The 17,059-nt window shown below is 37.0% G+C and overlaps 1 protein-coding gene across 1 annotated transcript in view; it reads left to right on the top strand.

Annotated features, from left to right (window-relative positions):
• The window catches only part of COL5A2 (collagen type V alpha 2 chain), a 112,794-nt gene extending 100,007 nt beyond the window's left edge, over positions 1-12,787 (top strand). Inside the window, exons 44-54 of the mRNA XM_075027974.1 lie at positions 769-876; positions 1,035-1,088; positions 1,393-1,500; positions 1,606-1,659; positions 3,005-3,112; positions 4,010-4,063; positions 4,555-4,662; positions 6,699-6,990; positions 7,938-8,125; positions 10,012-10,236; positions 11,132-12,787. Of these exons, the coding sequence (XP_074884075.1) occupies positions 769-876; positions 1,035-1,088; positions 1,393-1,500; positions 1,606-1,659; positions 3,005-3,112; positions 4,010-4,063; positions 4,555-4,662; positions 6,699-6,990; positions 7,938-8,125; positions 10,012-10,236; positions 11,132-11,278 (1,446 nt within the window). The 3' untranslated portion in view covers positions 11,279-12,787. The remainder of the gene's footprint in view (positions 1-768; positions 877-1,034; positions 1,089-1,392; positions 1,501-1,605; positions 1,660-3,004; positions 3,113-4,009; positions 4,064-4,554; positions 4,663-6,698; positions 6,991-7,937; positions 8,126-10,011; positions 10,237-11,131) is intronic.
• Positions 12,788-17,059: the final 4,272 nt, after the last annotated feature.

Raw genomic sequence — 17,059 nt, 5'->3', positions numbered from 1 at the left:
TTAAGACTTCTGGCTAAAATGTTCCTATTTGACTTAAAACTAGATCCTTGAAAAAAACAACCCCAGATTCTTCATTTAGGTGCCCAAAGGTCACCTGAATGTGAGTAAATACTCTGTAACAGCTATTTCATAAATTGTGAACTACAGTCTTCAGAATTACCATTTGTGCTGTCTTTGCTTTCATGTAGGATTTATAGATATTTATTGGAAAGCCTAATGATCCAGGAGATGAAGTCATTAAATAGACTATTAGTAAAAGGGATGGTATGGAGGATCTACCATTACCACTGGATCCATAAAGTCAATTTATAGTTAAAGTTGGCCAGAAATTATTCCAGGCTAACAAGTTTTGTTGGTGTTGAGACAGAGGAAAAAAAAAAAAATCATGTTACTTATTTCAAACTGCATTACATTTTTCCAGAGTTGAAAAGGCCTTACCTATTGCAGATAATGCCATCAGACATATTGATTTATCAAGGGAGTGTGTGCTTAAGAGTTGCTACTAGATAGACGAACTTCAAGTGCAGATTCTAGTCAATAAAAACCTATTCAAAAGCAACTAACACAATTAAACTGCATAAAAATACACAGTATATACATTTTAATATGTACTCAAGAATCTATAAGAACATTTTCCTTAATTATCAGTTTTTTCAAGTTATAAATGTTGATGGTACGTCAGACTGGATTAATGAGTAGTGTTTTGCAGGCAGCAGGTACTTTGTTTTGTGATTAAAATTTTGATATGATATTTCTCGTCTCTTTTAGGGTACACCAGGAAAACAAGGTCCCACGGGGCCACCTGGTGATAAAGGTCCCCCAGGACCTATTGGCCAGTCAGGTGCCACTGGACCTGTAGGTGAAGCTGGTCCAGAAGTAAGTATTAGAGCCTTGTAACATGCAAAAAAAAGGCAGTCTAGTGGTTATTCTACTTGACTTGAAGTTGGAGGTGGAGAACAACTCTCTAGTTCTTCCTACAGAAATGCAAGATTACAGAGCTAATCGACAGCTCTGTTTTTATTCCATAACTCTAGGGACCTGCTGGTAATGATGGTACTCCTGGACGAGATGGAGCTGTTGGAGAACGTGTAAGTATATATTGTTTTCTTAAGTCACTTCTGGAAATCTTGATTTTATTATTGACTTATTGTAGATTTTCTCTTCATTTGCTTAACTTGAATGGAGAACTTGTTCTGAAAGTGTATCACAGCTTTGAATAAGTAGTACTTCTCAAAGTTGAGGAAACCTGGCTAAGAACACCTGTCTCCACAAACTCAGACTTGAGTTCCTACAGAAGGAACATCTTTGTAGATTGTAATTGCTAGAAAATAGATTAGCAATGCTAGAGTCCAGTCCTCTTCAGATAAATAATGTTCAAATTATGTTTTGCAGGGTGATCGTGGTGAACCTGGCCCTGCAGGCTTGCCAGGTTCTCCAGGGGGTCCAGGAACTCCAGGTCCTGTTGGCCCTCCAGGAGATGCAGGTCAAAGAGGTGAAACTGTAAGTGAGACTTTTTCATTTTTTTTTAATACTTTGTTTATCAAAAAAATATTGTGTATGCCTTTGTGCATTGCTTCACATATCTTCTGTATGCAATCTTTATAGGGTTCTCGAGGTCCGATGGGTCCCCCAGGTCGTGCAGGAAAAAGAGGTTTGCCTGTAAGTTCTCCGTGGTCACTATGGTTTTATCTGAGATCCTTTTTACAGGAAAGTGTATGAGAAACTAGGCCAAAATCAGAATGCTAAACAGGGCTTCAACTTTTAGTCTTCTGACTGCAAGTGGATGAAAGTAGTCATCTGAGCTGCAAAGCTGTATGAATCTGTTTGGATACACTAGTATTTCTACACTGTAAAAATACTTTGCAGAGAATTAACAAATGCTTTGGAAGCCTCTTTATTTGGAGCGTGTTGCTGTCTGCATGATGGTAGGACCTAAGTTAGCAAATGGCTGGAGTCTGTGTCTGATAATTCAAATAAAGGTTAAAGAAATGAATGCGGAAAAGGCACATCTTTAGATAAAATTGGCAGAAATGTAACAAAATCACCTGTTCTCATGCAACTGCCTTAATTCAATCCATGAGATTCTGACTTCAGTCCAAATTGAAAAACAAACAAAACCCATCTTTTTGCATTATATAACTCTTTTACAATCCAAGCTTGGAACAAAAAAATAATTGCAAACTTGGGAAATTCAAAAGAATGTTGTTCTGTCCCTAAGCAGATGTCATTTGAGAAACAAGAAAAGTTTATTGAGTAGTTGGTGATAATGATGCCATTGATAAACTATTTGGAATCTGGCGTTAAGAAATTTAGCATGCAATTTGGGCTGAGAAATATAGAATTGAAAGTAGAAGGCATTTTTTCCAATGATTTTTGAATTGGTATAAAAAGTACGAAACTATCGAAAATACCAAGAATGAAATTGTGATGGTAATAAAACCAAGCTATTTGTACTGGGGAGCCTGAACGTTGTTGTCTGTAGTTAGGGAGTGTAATTTCAGTTGTGAAGGTGAAAGCAGCTGTGAGAAGTAAAGATGCAACATGGAGGATTTCATACTGAAAATACTTTTTATCATTATGAGTCTGTGAGACATCTTGAAAATGCATTTTACCATTATGAGTCTGTGAGACTTCCACAATATTTCAATCTCATCCTACAAAAATTATTTGCCATATCCAGTAAGGCAAAGAAATTTTCTAATCTTAAAAATTTTGTTACATAAATTATTTTGCATCATTATTACAGGGGGTTTTTTACTGTATTACAAAGATAAATAGACTAAATTTACCACAACTACAATTAAGCACAACACAGATTTCTGTAATTATTTACTTATTCTTTGGTAAAAAATCAAGATTCTTGGAGCTGCCCCAGAATCACCTTCTTTCCAGCTTTAGAAGCGAATGAGGTCTGAGTGCAGTGCCTAAGAGCAAATGAGGGGGTTTTGCGGTTGTGGGGTTTTTTCCAGTTCAGAATCTTACATTTCATCACTGATATTTACAGGGTCCCCAAGGACCTCGTGGTGACAAAGGTGACAATGGAGATCGAGGTGATAGGGGCCAGAAAGGACATAGGGGTTTCACTGGGCTTCAAGGCCTTCCTGGTCCTCCTGTAAGTTCTGTTTTTACTATAATTTTATTTCCTTGATAGTTAAATAATGTATCAGGAACACAGTTATTTAAAATATGAAAAAAAGCAAACATGAATTTTTTTTTCCCACAAGGTGCTTGTGAGTGGCCTGGCTATCTGTACTTGTTAATATTTTTAATGCAATTTTACAATACTATTGCATGATGAGGTAAACCTGTGCTTTGCAAGATACGTGTTCTCCTACTCTTGTTCTATTTGTGCCAGTCCGCAGTGACTGAAAACTGACAGTCTATGACCTGTCAGCACAAGATGATAACAAAAGTTGATAGTTTCAGATAGGCACATTAGAGTGTGAAATGCTTTTTGCCAGTGTTTGAACTCTTTACAGTCAAAGAGTCAAATGCAAAATCCCATGAGGATTGTGGTAGTATCTCTCACTAATATTTGCAAGAACTTCATGATTTCAGTGGCGATTGAATGGAAATGCGATGGAAAACTTAATTTTTGTACATTTGTTTGCTGATCCTATGCAAGAGCTAGAAGTTTCAACATGCAGGAAAAGAGTCAACAAAAAAACCCCAGCATCCAAAGCATCTTTGCACTTCATAACAACGTCAGTTACTCTTTTATAAGCCAATCTGATTCTGAATGTCATGAAAGCAAGGCTTTTCTGCAGAAACAACTTTATATATAGCCAAGCACTAGTAAATTCTATTAATCTAAATTGTGATTACAGTTGTTACTCTGTGACAAAAGAGAATAGAATGAAAATGAATCATAAGAGGGAAAGGTACTACCCATTGTTTATGTATATTATAATCCTATTCATACAGAATTGTGTATATCACACACTAATTCTTTAAAACTAAAGGAATATGCTTTAAATGTCACAAAGATACAATGATTTCTTCTGTTTAGGGTCCTATTGGTGAACAGGGCAGTCCTGGCATTCCAGGCCCATTTGGTCCTCGGGTGAGTATGTTTCAGGATTAAGGTTTTTCTTGCTTGTTTTTTTCCATGATCAGATTTCTACTTCTGCATCACACTTACTTCACTGGCTTTTATTGACTTTCAGTATCATGTGGTAATTACCCTACTATCTTTTGCTGAGAGACATTACATTGTTTAATACAGTAAAGCTATGACATAAGTGTAGTTTATAGCTAGATAAAAAGGTCAGCTCAGAATAACTACAGGGCTACAGTCTCTTTTTTACAGACACTCTTCCTGTAGCTAATGCAAAGCCATATATGTGGCAGCTTTGCTACTCTGCCTTTCATACACCCATGTATGTCGTTCACTCAAAAGTAAAGGAGAAATAGGACTCCCTTGGATGTTCCCAAGTGACAGTGTATCTCTGAGTCTGTATACATGTATGCAAGATACTGCTTATAAAAGGCTGTTTTGTGTAACTTTGTTATTAAATGCTAAAATACATTCCTTCTTTCTCTTACATTATCTAGGGTCCTCCAGGTCCAGTTGGTCCTTCTGGCAAAGATGGAAGTCCCGGTCCACTTGGGCCAATTGGGCCTCCTGGTGTTAGAGGGAGTGTAGGAGAAGCTGGACCTGAGGTGAGTTGATGGCAATATGGAGGGAAAAGATTACCTTCAAATAATGAGATTTTTTTACCATCCATTGCATCACTTTCTCAAACATTCATGAGCTCAAGAGAAATGGTAAGATTTGATATAGTTTCTCCAACAAGTAGTCAGGATAACTGTGTATTGAAAGGGCTCATTTCTTACTCATTTTCATCTTCTGGACCTGTGACAATCCCAGTCCCATCTACCTATGCTCTCCTTAGGCCAGCCTGGGGCTACTTCTGCAGTTAGCTCACTGGATCCTACTAGAACTGCAGTTCAACATGGCTTTTTGGCAAGTTGAGTCCTAAAATCTCAGGCCTAAGCATAGGTCAGTTGGTGTATCTGGAACTAGCAGCAGTTCAAAGTCAGTAGTCCCACAAAGGTGGCACTGAATTAGAACAGCCATGTGACTGATTGCCAGCAGCATATTCCATCATGCCTTGTGTCAAGGAAATTTTCCAGTCCAAACAGCCAGCCCAAAATCTAACACTCACCTCAGCTGACCTTCAGCCTGGTCTGAGGTTTACAGGCATCAACCATGAGCTGATTCGCAGCTAATGAAAAATAGTTTGTCCATTTTGGAAAAAGTCCTAAACCTTTGCTAAAAGTCCCAGGCATATTCCACATTTACCAATTCACGATAAGTCATAAGATGTAAGTTACGCTAACCCAAAGAAGATAAGTTAGAAAATTAGAGGGATTTGTGAAATTTGTGAAAAGGGTGATCTGGACAGTCATGTGAAATATTAAAAGACTGGTATTGCTTATTTTGGGGAAGAAGTGGAAGAGGTGGAATAGAACAATGAGCAAGACAGAGAAGGCAGTTTCTGCTATTTTTCTGTCTTGTAAGACATGGTGCTTCCTGTGTTTATCGTGTGCTAATATGCACCCTATTTCATTTGAACTTCTGCCAATTATGGGTATCTCCACTTCTGCCGAGGCACCAAGACATGAATCAAAAGTCTACAGTAGAGCATAAGAATATAATGTATATCCAGATACTTCATCTGTGTAATGAGACAGTACAAGAAATATCATACCAATATCATACCAGTATTTTTAGTTTTGCTTTCCATGGTGGCTTGCATGCAACTGTAAATTGGAATTAAAAAGCAAGAAATAAAAGTTAAGATTTCATTTGTCAGACACAGAGCGTATTAGTTTGGGTGTGTGCTCTGTAGTAAGTGTTTGGAACACCAGTTGTGAATTCTGAAGTAATTACTCTCAAAGGAAATGCCACGTTCTGATACACAATCTCATGCACCAGAGCATCAAACTTCAAATGAAGGCATGTTCCAGACTTCCTGCTGCCAAAGAAGAGCTGGCAAAGCTTGCAGGTGGACATATGTTTATTAACTGCTATTTTTTGTGTCAAGACTCAGTTACCTCCCCAAATATCACAATTCAGGTTGACAGAAGGACCTTACAACCCAACATTTGGGAAAATTTACTTAGTCAGGAAAACACCTGCTTTGCCAAGTAAGGATGATATACATTCTGTCTCATACCTGTGGCCAGAAAGCTCAGCACTGTGCAGGATAAATGTAAAGATGTATCTAGTGCCAAATTTTCCATTCAGGCTTTACTAATTGAAAATGTGCCTGAGGCAATGCAGGGGAAGAAGGAATTTTAGATTGCTCTAAAAATCACTTACAGTTGTTGGGAATTTTAAGAAATAAAGTTATTAGGGAGGGATTTGAACAAGGAGGGACAGATAGCTTAAAAAAATGGAATGAAGAGGCCATTCCTTGGTGACTTTTTCCAGTCTGAAATCAGGAGTAAGAAAAATTTGAGCAAGGTATTAAGACAGGCAGAGAGGGCATGAAGCAGAGACAATACCTCACATGCAGTTCTAATCTCTTAACCCTGTTCCTGGAAATGTGAATTGTCTATCTGTATCTGAACATTCCCTATGCATTAGGGTGGCTGGCCCTGAAGTTTTGCTTTTTTAGTGGCTGGCTTTGCTGTCATTTTGCACAGTATTTACTCTGCTGTGCCTCTATTGCCTTTGTTTTTAACCTTAGGGTCCACCAGGGGATCCTGGCCCTCCTGGCCCTCCTGGCCCTCCAGGCCATCTCACTGCTGCCATTGGTGACATTATGGGACACTATGATGATGCTATGGCAGATCCGCTACCAGAGTTTACTGAAGATGAAGCAGCCCCAGATGACCATAATAAAACAGACCCAGGAGTCCATGCCACACTGAAGTCACTGAGCAGCCAGATTGAGACTATGCGCAGCCCAGATGGTTCAAAGAAACACCCAGCACGGACTTGTGATGACCTGAAGCTGTGCCACCCATCCAAGAAGAGCGGTGTGTATAAATACACCATCTCCTCTATGTGCCATATGATGCTGTCTTGTTTCCAATATATACTTGGTCACTGGAAAAAATGAGTAATACAGATTTTGATGGCCTAAATCGACATTCACACTAGGAGCTTGAAAACTTCTTACAAAAAATTATTTCTTCTTGCCAGTGAAGTATATATTCTGATGTATCCCTTATTTATTTATTCAGTATTTATTAAAAAATCTGAAATATTTTAGACTTCCTTGGAATTCTACTTCTAAAAGTGTTTTCACCATGGAGTACCACTTACATGACGATAGAGATAGCTTAGTCCGCCAGTTGTGACTATTTGCTTAATTGCTATTAGCTCAAAATGTTACCTGTAGGCTGATGACCTGCAAATGCTTTCCATCCAGAATTCTCTGCTGCTGCTTCATGCTGGCAATTCGTAGGTGGTAATGTGCTAACATGCCTTTTAGGAGTTTCCCTAATTTATGTGGATTATTAGTGGATAAATCAGAACAGACTGGAAGGTAGAGATAGTTTGTGGCAGGCCTTGCCAGCTTTTGCCCCATTTCCTGAAACTTTGCTTCCAACATCAATGTTAGGAGGGGCTGGCATCAGTTTGTCATGTGTAGAGGAAAATTGTCTTCTAGCCACTGTGTGCTCTTTATGCACTTGGAGTGCTCAGGACCTTTGCAATGCATTTCAACGACCTTAACCTTAAACAGCTTTCAAGTCTGAATTCCCTTATTTTGAAATATTTGAAATACAGATCAGCTGGTATCTTGAAGCAACGTTATAGTGTATACCTGAAGGACACATCAAAACACATCAGGTCAATACATGAAGCGTATGCCTGTTTTGCCTTGTGTTTTGTACTGTTGTGACATACTTTTGCTTACATTGTCCCTGTTATTTCAAGAATCTTTACAATATAATGGAATCATGTTTTATATTCTTTGTAGGTGAATATTGGATTGATCCTAACCAAGGATGTGTTGAAGATGCTATAAAAGTATACTGCAACATGGAAACCGGAGAGACCTGTATTTCTGCAAACCCGTCTACTATACCCCGTAAAACATGGTGGGCCAGCAGGTCATCTGACTTAAAGCCCATTTGGTATGGCCTGGATATGAACAGGGGATCACAGGTAACTACGTATATTTAATGTCAAGAATCGACTTCTACGAAACTTGTTTCCTTCTGGTTTAGAACTTCATCTGCTCTTCTGAGCAGATTCTGCTACAGTCAGAACATTATGATTATTGATTGACTGGCTTATATTCAATTGGTTGTTATTACCATACAGTAATATAGTAAATATAGACAAGAGCTGGGAGAAACAAAGTGCGTGCATCTAAGGCAGGATTGGCTATAAGTAGACCACTGCTGGGAAAGATTTATTTCTCTTGATCCCAAAAACATCAACTTCTCTAGCAATCTATTTTAGTAACTCACTATCCTTGTCCTTAAAAAAAAGTGTACTTTATCCTAATATATGATTTAAATCACTGCTGTTTGTTTGTATTGAATTCTACTCTTTCTTTCAGAAAACTCTTTACTGCTAAAAAGTACAAAACTTACTTTATAAATTTGTTTTTAAAGAAAGTATGATTGTCAGAAAGAAAGTATGTGTCAGAATGCTTCATGCCGAATGCATCAGTCTCTAGACAGACAAAAATTCCACTCAGCTTTCTGTTGTGTATTCCATCTGTGGTAACTTCTAAAAGTAGGCTTAATGATCCTGCCGAATAACAGAAGTTTATGCTACGCAAAGTATATAATTAATTAACCAGCTTTTGCCACTTTTATTCCTAGTTCATGGAACCAAAAGCACAGAAAATATTTTCAATTGTTACTTCATAGGGAGTAATTAAATATCTTTAAAATAAGTATTTGGTGTGTAAAAAATAATGCTGCTATCAGCTGGATTCCTGAGAACAGTTCAGAACTTCAACAGTTGAGAACGGATGTGATATTGATTGCTTTTTTGAGATCCTTTCACTTATTATTAAATTCAGGAGAACTTGCCATGTCCCAAGATGTCACAGTTGATGTTTAGCTGCCTGCAGAGCTACAGATAGGGGTTTTGTAAGTCAGATGCTCTTTGGAGGAAGAAATTATCTTGAGGAATACTATAAAAGGATATTTCATTTTTGAAAACACTGTCAGATTTGAAACGAATAGTATGATCTCTGTAATAGTCATATGCACTGCTTACAGATTCTAAATAATAAGCACTGCGATTGTTGAACAGATATAACACATTTTGTAAAAAATGACAGTGTCAATGCATAAGATTTCCTCTTTTCTTCACCAGTTTCAGTGAAATGTATACATTTTTAGTCATTCTTGACTTATATTTTTATGTTGCAATGATTCATAAAGGATGAATAAAATGAAACCTGCACAGATAGGGAAAAATATCTCAGGAATTTTACGATTTTTGTTATTGGTAGAAAAATTGTTTCTGTTTTTTATAGAAACAGTGGCACTTCGTAAAACATTTGTCAAACTTTGGTGCAAGTTAGTTAGTTGATAAAGCCCATATGCAAATGTATACAATACAAAGCCTGTACAAAGCCTGTACAAACTGTAGAAAACAAGTTGCTAAAGTTGCAATATAGCAGGTACGCCATAAAAGGTTTTTCTGTGCTTGATGTTTCTCAGCTACTTTGAGGTGGCTCTAATGCACTATTTCATATGTAAGGTTTAGCTCCTACAGAATCCCTTTTTGAAATAAGGCAGAACTCATTCCAAAACTTGGTCTGTGGAGGCCCAACTGCCTTAGAGTTGTTCAGCTGCAGAGCTTTACAGTTAAAATTCTCCAAAATGATCCCTTTTACAGGGTGTCTACATTTCTTCATCCTCAACTGGCAGCAAACTACAAAAGAAACCGTTCTTAGATTTCATGTAATAGGGCTCCTGCTAGTCATGTCTGGAAAGGGTTACGATAATGGCAGATGTTTCTGAAATTCATGAACCCTTAATGAATTTTCATGTAATATATGTTGATCTATTTCTTTATCTTTACAGTTTGTGTATGGGGATACAGCTGTTACGCAGATGACATTCCTGCGCCTCCTATCAAAGGAAGCTTCCCAGAATATCACTTACCTTTGTAAAAACAGTGTTGGGTACATGGATGACCAGACGAAGAATCTGAAAAAAGCTGTAATTCTGAAAGGGGCCAATGACCTGGAGATCAAAGCAGAGGGAAACAGTCGATTCAGATACACTGTTCTTCATGACAGCTGTTCTGTAAGTTTGGGTTTTCTGTCATTTGTTATGGAGAAAAAGGACTTTTGTCCTTTTTCAGTTCTTTCTTGATTTAGAAGAAAAATCCATAGAGTGAAGTAATTAAAATGCTGCAGAATTTTATCCTGAATCATAGAAGTAACTGATCAAGTAGGTATTTCTACTAGTTCTAGCTTCACATAATAGATGTCCGCACTATTCAGAGGATATTTACAAATTACTACTTATTAGTGAGCATACTAAGATACATATCTTGCCATTTTGCATTTCCCAGTATTTGTTTACCTCTCTGTGGAATCACACAAATTGGTCAGATAACCTCAAGCATTTGTCTGCCAGATGGGTAAGATTATTGCAGCAATACGCTAGAGGAAACTCATTGGTATAAGACTAACTGAGTTGGAAAGGAAAGTGTTCCCCACAAAATTTCCTAGTGGGCATAAAAAGCAGCAAGTAGTAAATTTTTTCATGTTCAATAGCGTTCTCAGTCAAGTCTATGATACTGGCAAAAGATTTCTAAATTTATTTTTGCACTTGAAATAAATTAGAATATTCTCTGTGCTCTAAAGTAGTATAGCCCAAGATCATGTGTCCAGGTGCATATTAACACATAGAGAAGAATTTCACAACATAAGAATCAATCCAGCTTGAGGGGAAAATCCTGCTGTGTCAATCTGACAGGTCTGTTCATCACTGTAAGCGCAAGATATATAAATTTTAAAATAACCAAGGTGCAGTATGGGCGGGGGTGTGTTGCTTAGCAAAGATACAGTGAGATCCTTCTGAACTATCAGACAACTGGCTCAACCAGCTGGAATTCAGGCTGTTTCTGACATGAGCGCTGGCTTAAGTTTTTCTCTCTTCTTTTTTTTTTTTTTTTTCCCTCCCCCCCCTCCAGAAACGTAATGGGAACGTGGGCAAGACTGTTTTTGAGTACAGAACACAGAACGTGGCACGCTTACCTATCATAGATATTGCACCGGTGGACATTGGCAGTACCGACCAGGAATTTGGAATTGAAATTGGGCCAGTTTGCTTTGTGTAAGAGGAAGGGGGGAAATTAACACACTACCCAGCAACAGCAGCAATTAAACACATGAACTTAGACTGATTGAAGTTAATCCTGAGACTCTTGAAGTAATGGCTGATATTGGATCAGCATTGTATATACAGTTCTTTTTAAATGCCCGGCCTCCTTTTGAATATTTATTTTACTTACAAACCTTCCGTTTTAAATGATTGAAACCAACTTTTTAGTGCAACAGTACAATTTTAAGAGGATTGATGACCACCTTTTAAAAGTAATATGAATCTTCTTTTCCTTGCTTTTGTTTCAAATTATTTTGAAATTTACAGGTATTCTAAATAGATAGTTTTAATGTGGGACTTTGTAAAGCTCTAAGGATTATTTCTTTTGCTTGGATGCATACTGAATAACAGAAAAGTAGAGCACTTTTGTGAACCGTTGGCTATATTTCAATCATACATACTCCCGCTACCCCAGTTTGTCTTCCTGTCGTTGCCAGTATGATAGCCATTCGCAGAAAACTCTATCTTTTGTAGCAGAAAATCTCTTCAGACAAGATCATCTTAATTTGGCATTGTCTTTCCTGCACTTTCCTATGTAATAGTCTGCTCAGAAGAGTATTCCATAGCCATGTGTAATTTATGAAGTAAAAATACTACTGGGGTATATACAAGTTTTCAGTAGGGGTGTCCCATATCTTAAATTTTAAGGCCAGACTTCACTTCTCACAATATAACTGTATAATTCCATTAAATTATCCTTAATCTTCAAAATACATCCTAAACCCAATACTTGTTGATTTTCCAATACTTGCCCATCTAAGAAGCCATTACATATCAAATTATACAGATGTCTTGTATATGGTGCCAATTTATGTATGTTGCAAATCATTCACATGTATACCAGACCAATTGCTAATAAAGAGAAAGAAAGTTTAGAAATTAATTGTTTTTAGCTGACATCCAGACATGCATCACCAGTAATTTGACTTACTGGCCTTGAATTGTCAAGGCAAGAAAGTTCCATCATTTCTTAGCATGAGCTACCTCATCTCTGGAAGTTGGGATGCATTTAATATTCCTGTTTTTATTTTAGATATTAAAAGGTGCTATGCTTCTGTTGTTATTTTGAGAAAGGAGATAGGCAGGGCAAAACCAACAAAAAAGTGATGGTGCTAAATTACTCTGTAGAAGGTTGATGAAATATAGATGCCTACTGTCAATGTCATTTTCAGAGCTTAGCTGTTAGGCTTATGGTGTTTGAGAGAACAATGTTACAGTGCATTTATTTGTCGGTCATACAGTATATAGAATGTTTTGTACCACTAACATGCTTTATTTTGTAAAGTATGTGGGTACAAACTTAGTTTTTTTGTTTCTTTATTGCATCTGTGCTCTCCACATTTTTTGTTTGTTCCTTTTAAAAAAAAAAAAATAAACAGCTGGGGCCATCCCTAAAGAAAGTCATGCACATAGCTTTATTCATGTATCTTTGCAAAGCATTTAATTAAATACATGCTTCTCGCTATGTAAGTGGTTTCCTTTTTGTAGAATTCCTTCCAGCATGTCCCATATCAGTTCATGTCTAAGAAATTAAAAATAGAAGTACTTAACTTTTGTTGCTATTTGAATAACTCATTTGCAATGTATTGTCCTGAAGTATTTTACACATAGGAATATAAAAGTATTTCGAATAATGACCTCTGTGCCAGTTTTTGCAAGATAGGCATCAATTTGTGTGAAGTAATCAATCAGCAGCAGTCCTATTAAAGCAACATAACTAGTATTGTTTGAGACTCTAGAGAAAGAGAATTTTTATTCAAGCTGAATAAAACATGACTTAGCCAATTCCCAGTTTCAATGTAAGCTATCGCTCTTAGAAAACAGTTTCTGGACAAACCATAAAGTTGCATGGTAGCAAGGCAGGCAAGAATTTACATTCCTTTTCTCCTCCTGAAGGGGTAGGAGCTTTGCAATTTTCCAGGCTGTCCACATGCATGTCAGTACAGGGTAGGTAGAGACTGGGAATAGGGCAGTTAACAGGTTCACACTGGTGTTATCTGTTTGCTTTTATTACCCAAGCAGGAACTCTGTGAGGTTTTTTTTACTGCCATGAAATGTCTATTAATATATGACTCAGGCATTATCATATTGGACACTTGAGAAGTTTTAGATAACATTAATTTCACTGAATAATCTGAGGTGTAATGGCTTGCTCCAACATGTTCATGCAAAGGTAGATAGCCAGTGGCTATGATCATACCTCTACAGGACATTTATCCAGATGCACAAAATAAAATTTTGAGTATAGATGCATGTTTGAAAGTTATTTTTAATACCTGATTTTCATCAGCAGAGTATTATAATCCATGATTAGTATAAATGTTTTGTGAAGTTGTTGAAGGAGAAGAGTATTTCATTATGAAGGATACTTCTTTTTTCAAGTCTCTCTTTGCATCTCTATCTCCATATGAAGCATGCAGTATTTCCTCAACCAGGTGCCTTGAGCACTGAAAAAGAGCTTTAACTAGAAAGCAGTCTAAGGTAATACTCTGTAAAAACCATCGCTGGAGAATCACCAAAGCAAAGTCTCACTTGAAGTGTGAGCTCTCAGGAAATCCTAGTAGTTAACTGAGGAGTCTTCATAATGCAAGTGGTCAGACATGCTTTTTTCTTCTCTTAACTATGTTTATAGCACACATGCACGTTACAAATCTTCCCCTGTTTAAGCATTCCTCAAAGTATTGTAAAATCTTTTTAAGCAGACAAAAAAAAAAAAGGGGGGGGTGGGGGAAATTTCACTGCTTTAACCTCTTATTCAGACAATGTGGCATAGCCTTATGTAAATACAGCTTTTATTTCACAAATCTAGAATTAATGAGCTGCTAATTTGCAAGAGGTGGATTAATTTATAAAGTAGCATTAAGTAAATATCAGCTATGACATTTAGCATAGTTCTGTCTGTTGCAAATGGCGTCAGAAATGATAGATAAGAAAATTTAGAGTGGTTATGACAATATAATGAGAGACTGCATTTAAATTAAAGTTATAAGAGTTGGTCATTGCTATTATTTTCCATAACTGACCTGTCCTCAGTAAGAAATGAACCCCAGGACTGCCAGTAGCTGACATCTTCTCTCTTGGTTTCTCAAACACAATAGTGCAATAGTTGTGTGGCAACTATTCACTAAAATCTCATCTAGAAGGTAAAATTCTGTTATTCACTGCTCATAATTTGGCACTTACTTACTCTATGTTTACATCAGTGGTGGAGCTGTTACAGTAGTATATCTTGAACATTTAGAGAAAGACATGTGGATTCTTTTATCATTTGATTTTAACCAACTCATCTGGATTTGCAATGTTTGTTCTGAAGGTGCTTGCATCATCGCTGTCGTGCTTTTATCCCTGTGCCGCTGAACTCTAGATATAAAATACCAGACTTTGTATGTAATTACACAGCTGATTACAGACTGGGGACCAAGCAGAGCTTACCTAGTGCAAGGAGTCCTATCAGTGGAATGGGAACCTATCCTTTCTAATATCTCACCAAGAACAAAAAAAAGCAGTCAAGTATGAAAAGCAACAGCTTTGGTCTACAGGGCTGTGAGTTTTTAATACTAATTTTTCACCTTCACAGCTTAGATTTTATACAGCTGCACAGTAGAATCCATTTTGGATTTCTTTTCTCAAGCAGTGTCTCCTAACACTGACCACTTTTTACAGTGTGTTTTTTACTTTTAGATTTCTTTCAAGTTAAGTATATGAAAAAATACTTTCTTGCTGAGGGAGGAAAAAGCATGAAAGATCTTTTGGATGTGCTCAGTGGGCCTTGGAGGTTATGATAAACATTCCCGGAAATGAAAAAGTTTGTTTATCTGCAAGCACAATGAACAAAGAATTAAGATTCAAGTATTGCTGAGCATATTCTTATTTTGCTATTGACTAGTTTTAGTGATCTTTCACTTTTATATTAAATATGTATTTTATTTTGTAAGGAGTTTAATAAAACCTTCTCCAAGGTTTTTTCTCTTATTACTGCTTGACATTCTCTTAATTTATCTTGAGCAGAAAGAGATACAGAGGGCAGAACTGATCACAGTGCTACAGTTTATTGGATACATCAGCTAACATGCCCAGTGGTTTAACTGGGCAGTATTTATATTGTGCTATATACTGTATAATTAAGTAACATTAATATTGTAAAAAGAAAATAAAGTGTTCTTGCTCCTTCTGTATTTCCTAGAAGATCCCAGCTCTGAATGCATACATCAAATACGATCATAGCCTCCCTACTGCCTCAGAGCCTTCTTCCAGAGAGCTCTTTATATTGAGCCATTCTGGATGCTTCAAATGTAAGGCAAACAAGGAATTGATGGTTTAAGTCCTCCCTGAACAAGAGGGGTTTTTTTCCAATTAGTTTTGGATTTATGCACCTCAGTTTTAGAGTGACTATGAAGATTTATGGTTTGACTGAATTTTTGCTTTTTTAAAAGGCTAGTGGAACAGCTTAAGTTGCATGTCCTCCCCCCCACTTCCATACAGACCTTTTCCTTTCTCTTTTGTTTTGGTACTCCCCTCTAGCTCAGTGGTTATTCTGTTGTCTCTGGGTGCATGAAAGCACAAGTTCAAATCTCGTCGCCTCCCCCTCCCAGACCCCTTCCTTGCCTATCTGTTAGCTTCCTTGTAGGAGTCATAAATACTCAGCTCCAAGTTTTTAATACTAAAAACATTCTGTAGAGTACCAGGAGTACTACATTCAGTAGAATAATGCATCAGGCAACACAGAAATGTAAGAAGGAAAGTGCCACTGCATAATAGCTAGAAACAATACAACCAAAGTCTACAAAACATAGCAAGCAAATAGAGGAGAATGAGGAAGATTTTTTTTTTTCCCCTCTACGAAGAGAAGTAAAGAGTCTAAAAATGTGTTAAGAGTAAAAAGCATTATTCTTCTTATTGCTGTAGGGTACGAGCCCCTAGGTTTCTTTTATCTCCTGTAGCTGCCTGAGATTGAGCAAAGTAGTTATTGGGCTGGTAAACAGTCTCATAATCTATGGATCTTTTGAAATTTTTTTTTCAGGAAGCGGAGGCTATACTGAAGATGTAATACTTACTAGGCAGTTGGTCTCACTGAGAGAGGATAATTATAAAAAGAACAGGATTCCAGGAAGAGAGAGTAAAACAATTGCAAAAGGAAAAGCAGAACTAAGTGCAAATGGAAGAAAAAAAGATTCCCTGCAAGTAGGCAAATACCATAGAGAAAACAAGGTAAAAATGACAGTATTAGGCAATGGTGGTATCATCATAAAAAAAATTCATCACAAAAGGTAAAATAAAATCAGCAGTTCAATAGCTGAAATAGAAATGTCAAAGAAACTGTGGACCCATAGACCCAGTTGGCCAAACTGTGTTTATGCTAGGAAAAAATACATCATTTTGATTTTGGATTATTGTGTGCAGTGGATTACAGTTTGCTTGCTAGGAGTTTAAAGATTTTGTTGAAGTGTGTGATTTCAAGCACATTCTGCAGAGTTCAGAAAATCCATAAAGGAGCCTTCTTGGGCAAAATTGCTAGAGTGGTACTAGAGAGTTAGATTCAGTTTCTTAAGAGGTAGAATGTTTTTAGCCAGCCTATTTTACCTGTGGTCCTGCTATTCAGAAGTTTAGCTTGTGTTGATATCAGAGGTAATGCTTATTAACGTATCAAATAGTGATGGTAAGAACCATTATGAAGAATATGATGAATTACAATAGAGAATAATCTGCGTTAAACCCTGTCTGTCCCAAGGTCACAAAG

This window comes from Buteo buteo, chromosome 5 (assembly GCF_964188355.1).
Source record: "Buteo buteo chromosome 5, bButBut1.hap1.1, whole genome shotgun sequence".
NCBI lineage: Eukaryota > Metazoa > Chordata > Aves > Accipitriformes > Accipitridae > Buteo > Buteo buteo.
The sequence above is the reverse complement of the archived record's forward strand: the minus strand, read 5'-3'. Positions and strand labels throughout refer to the sequence as shown.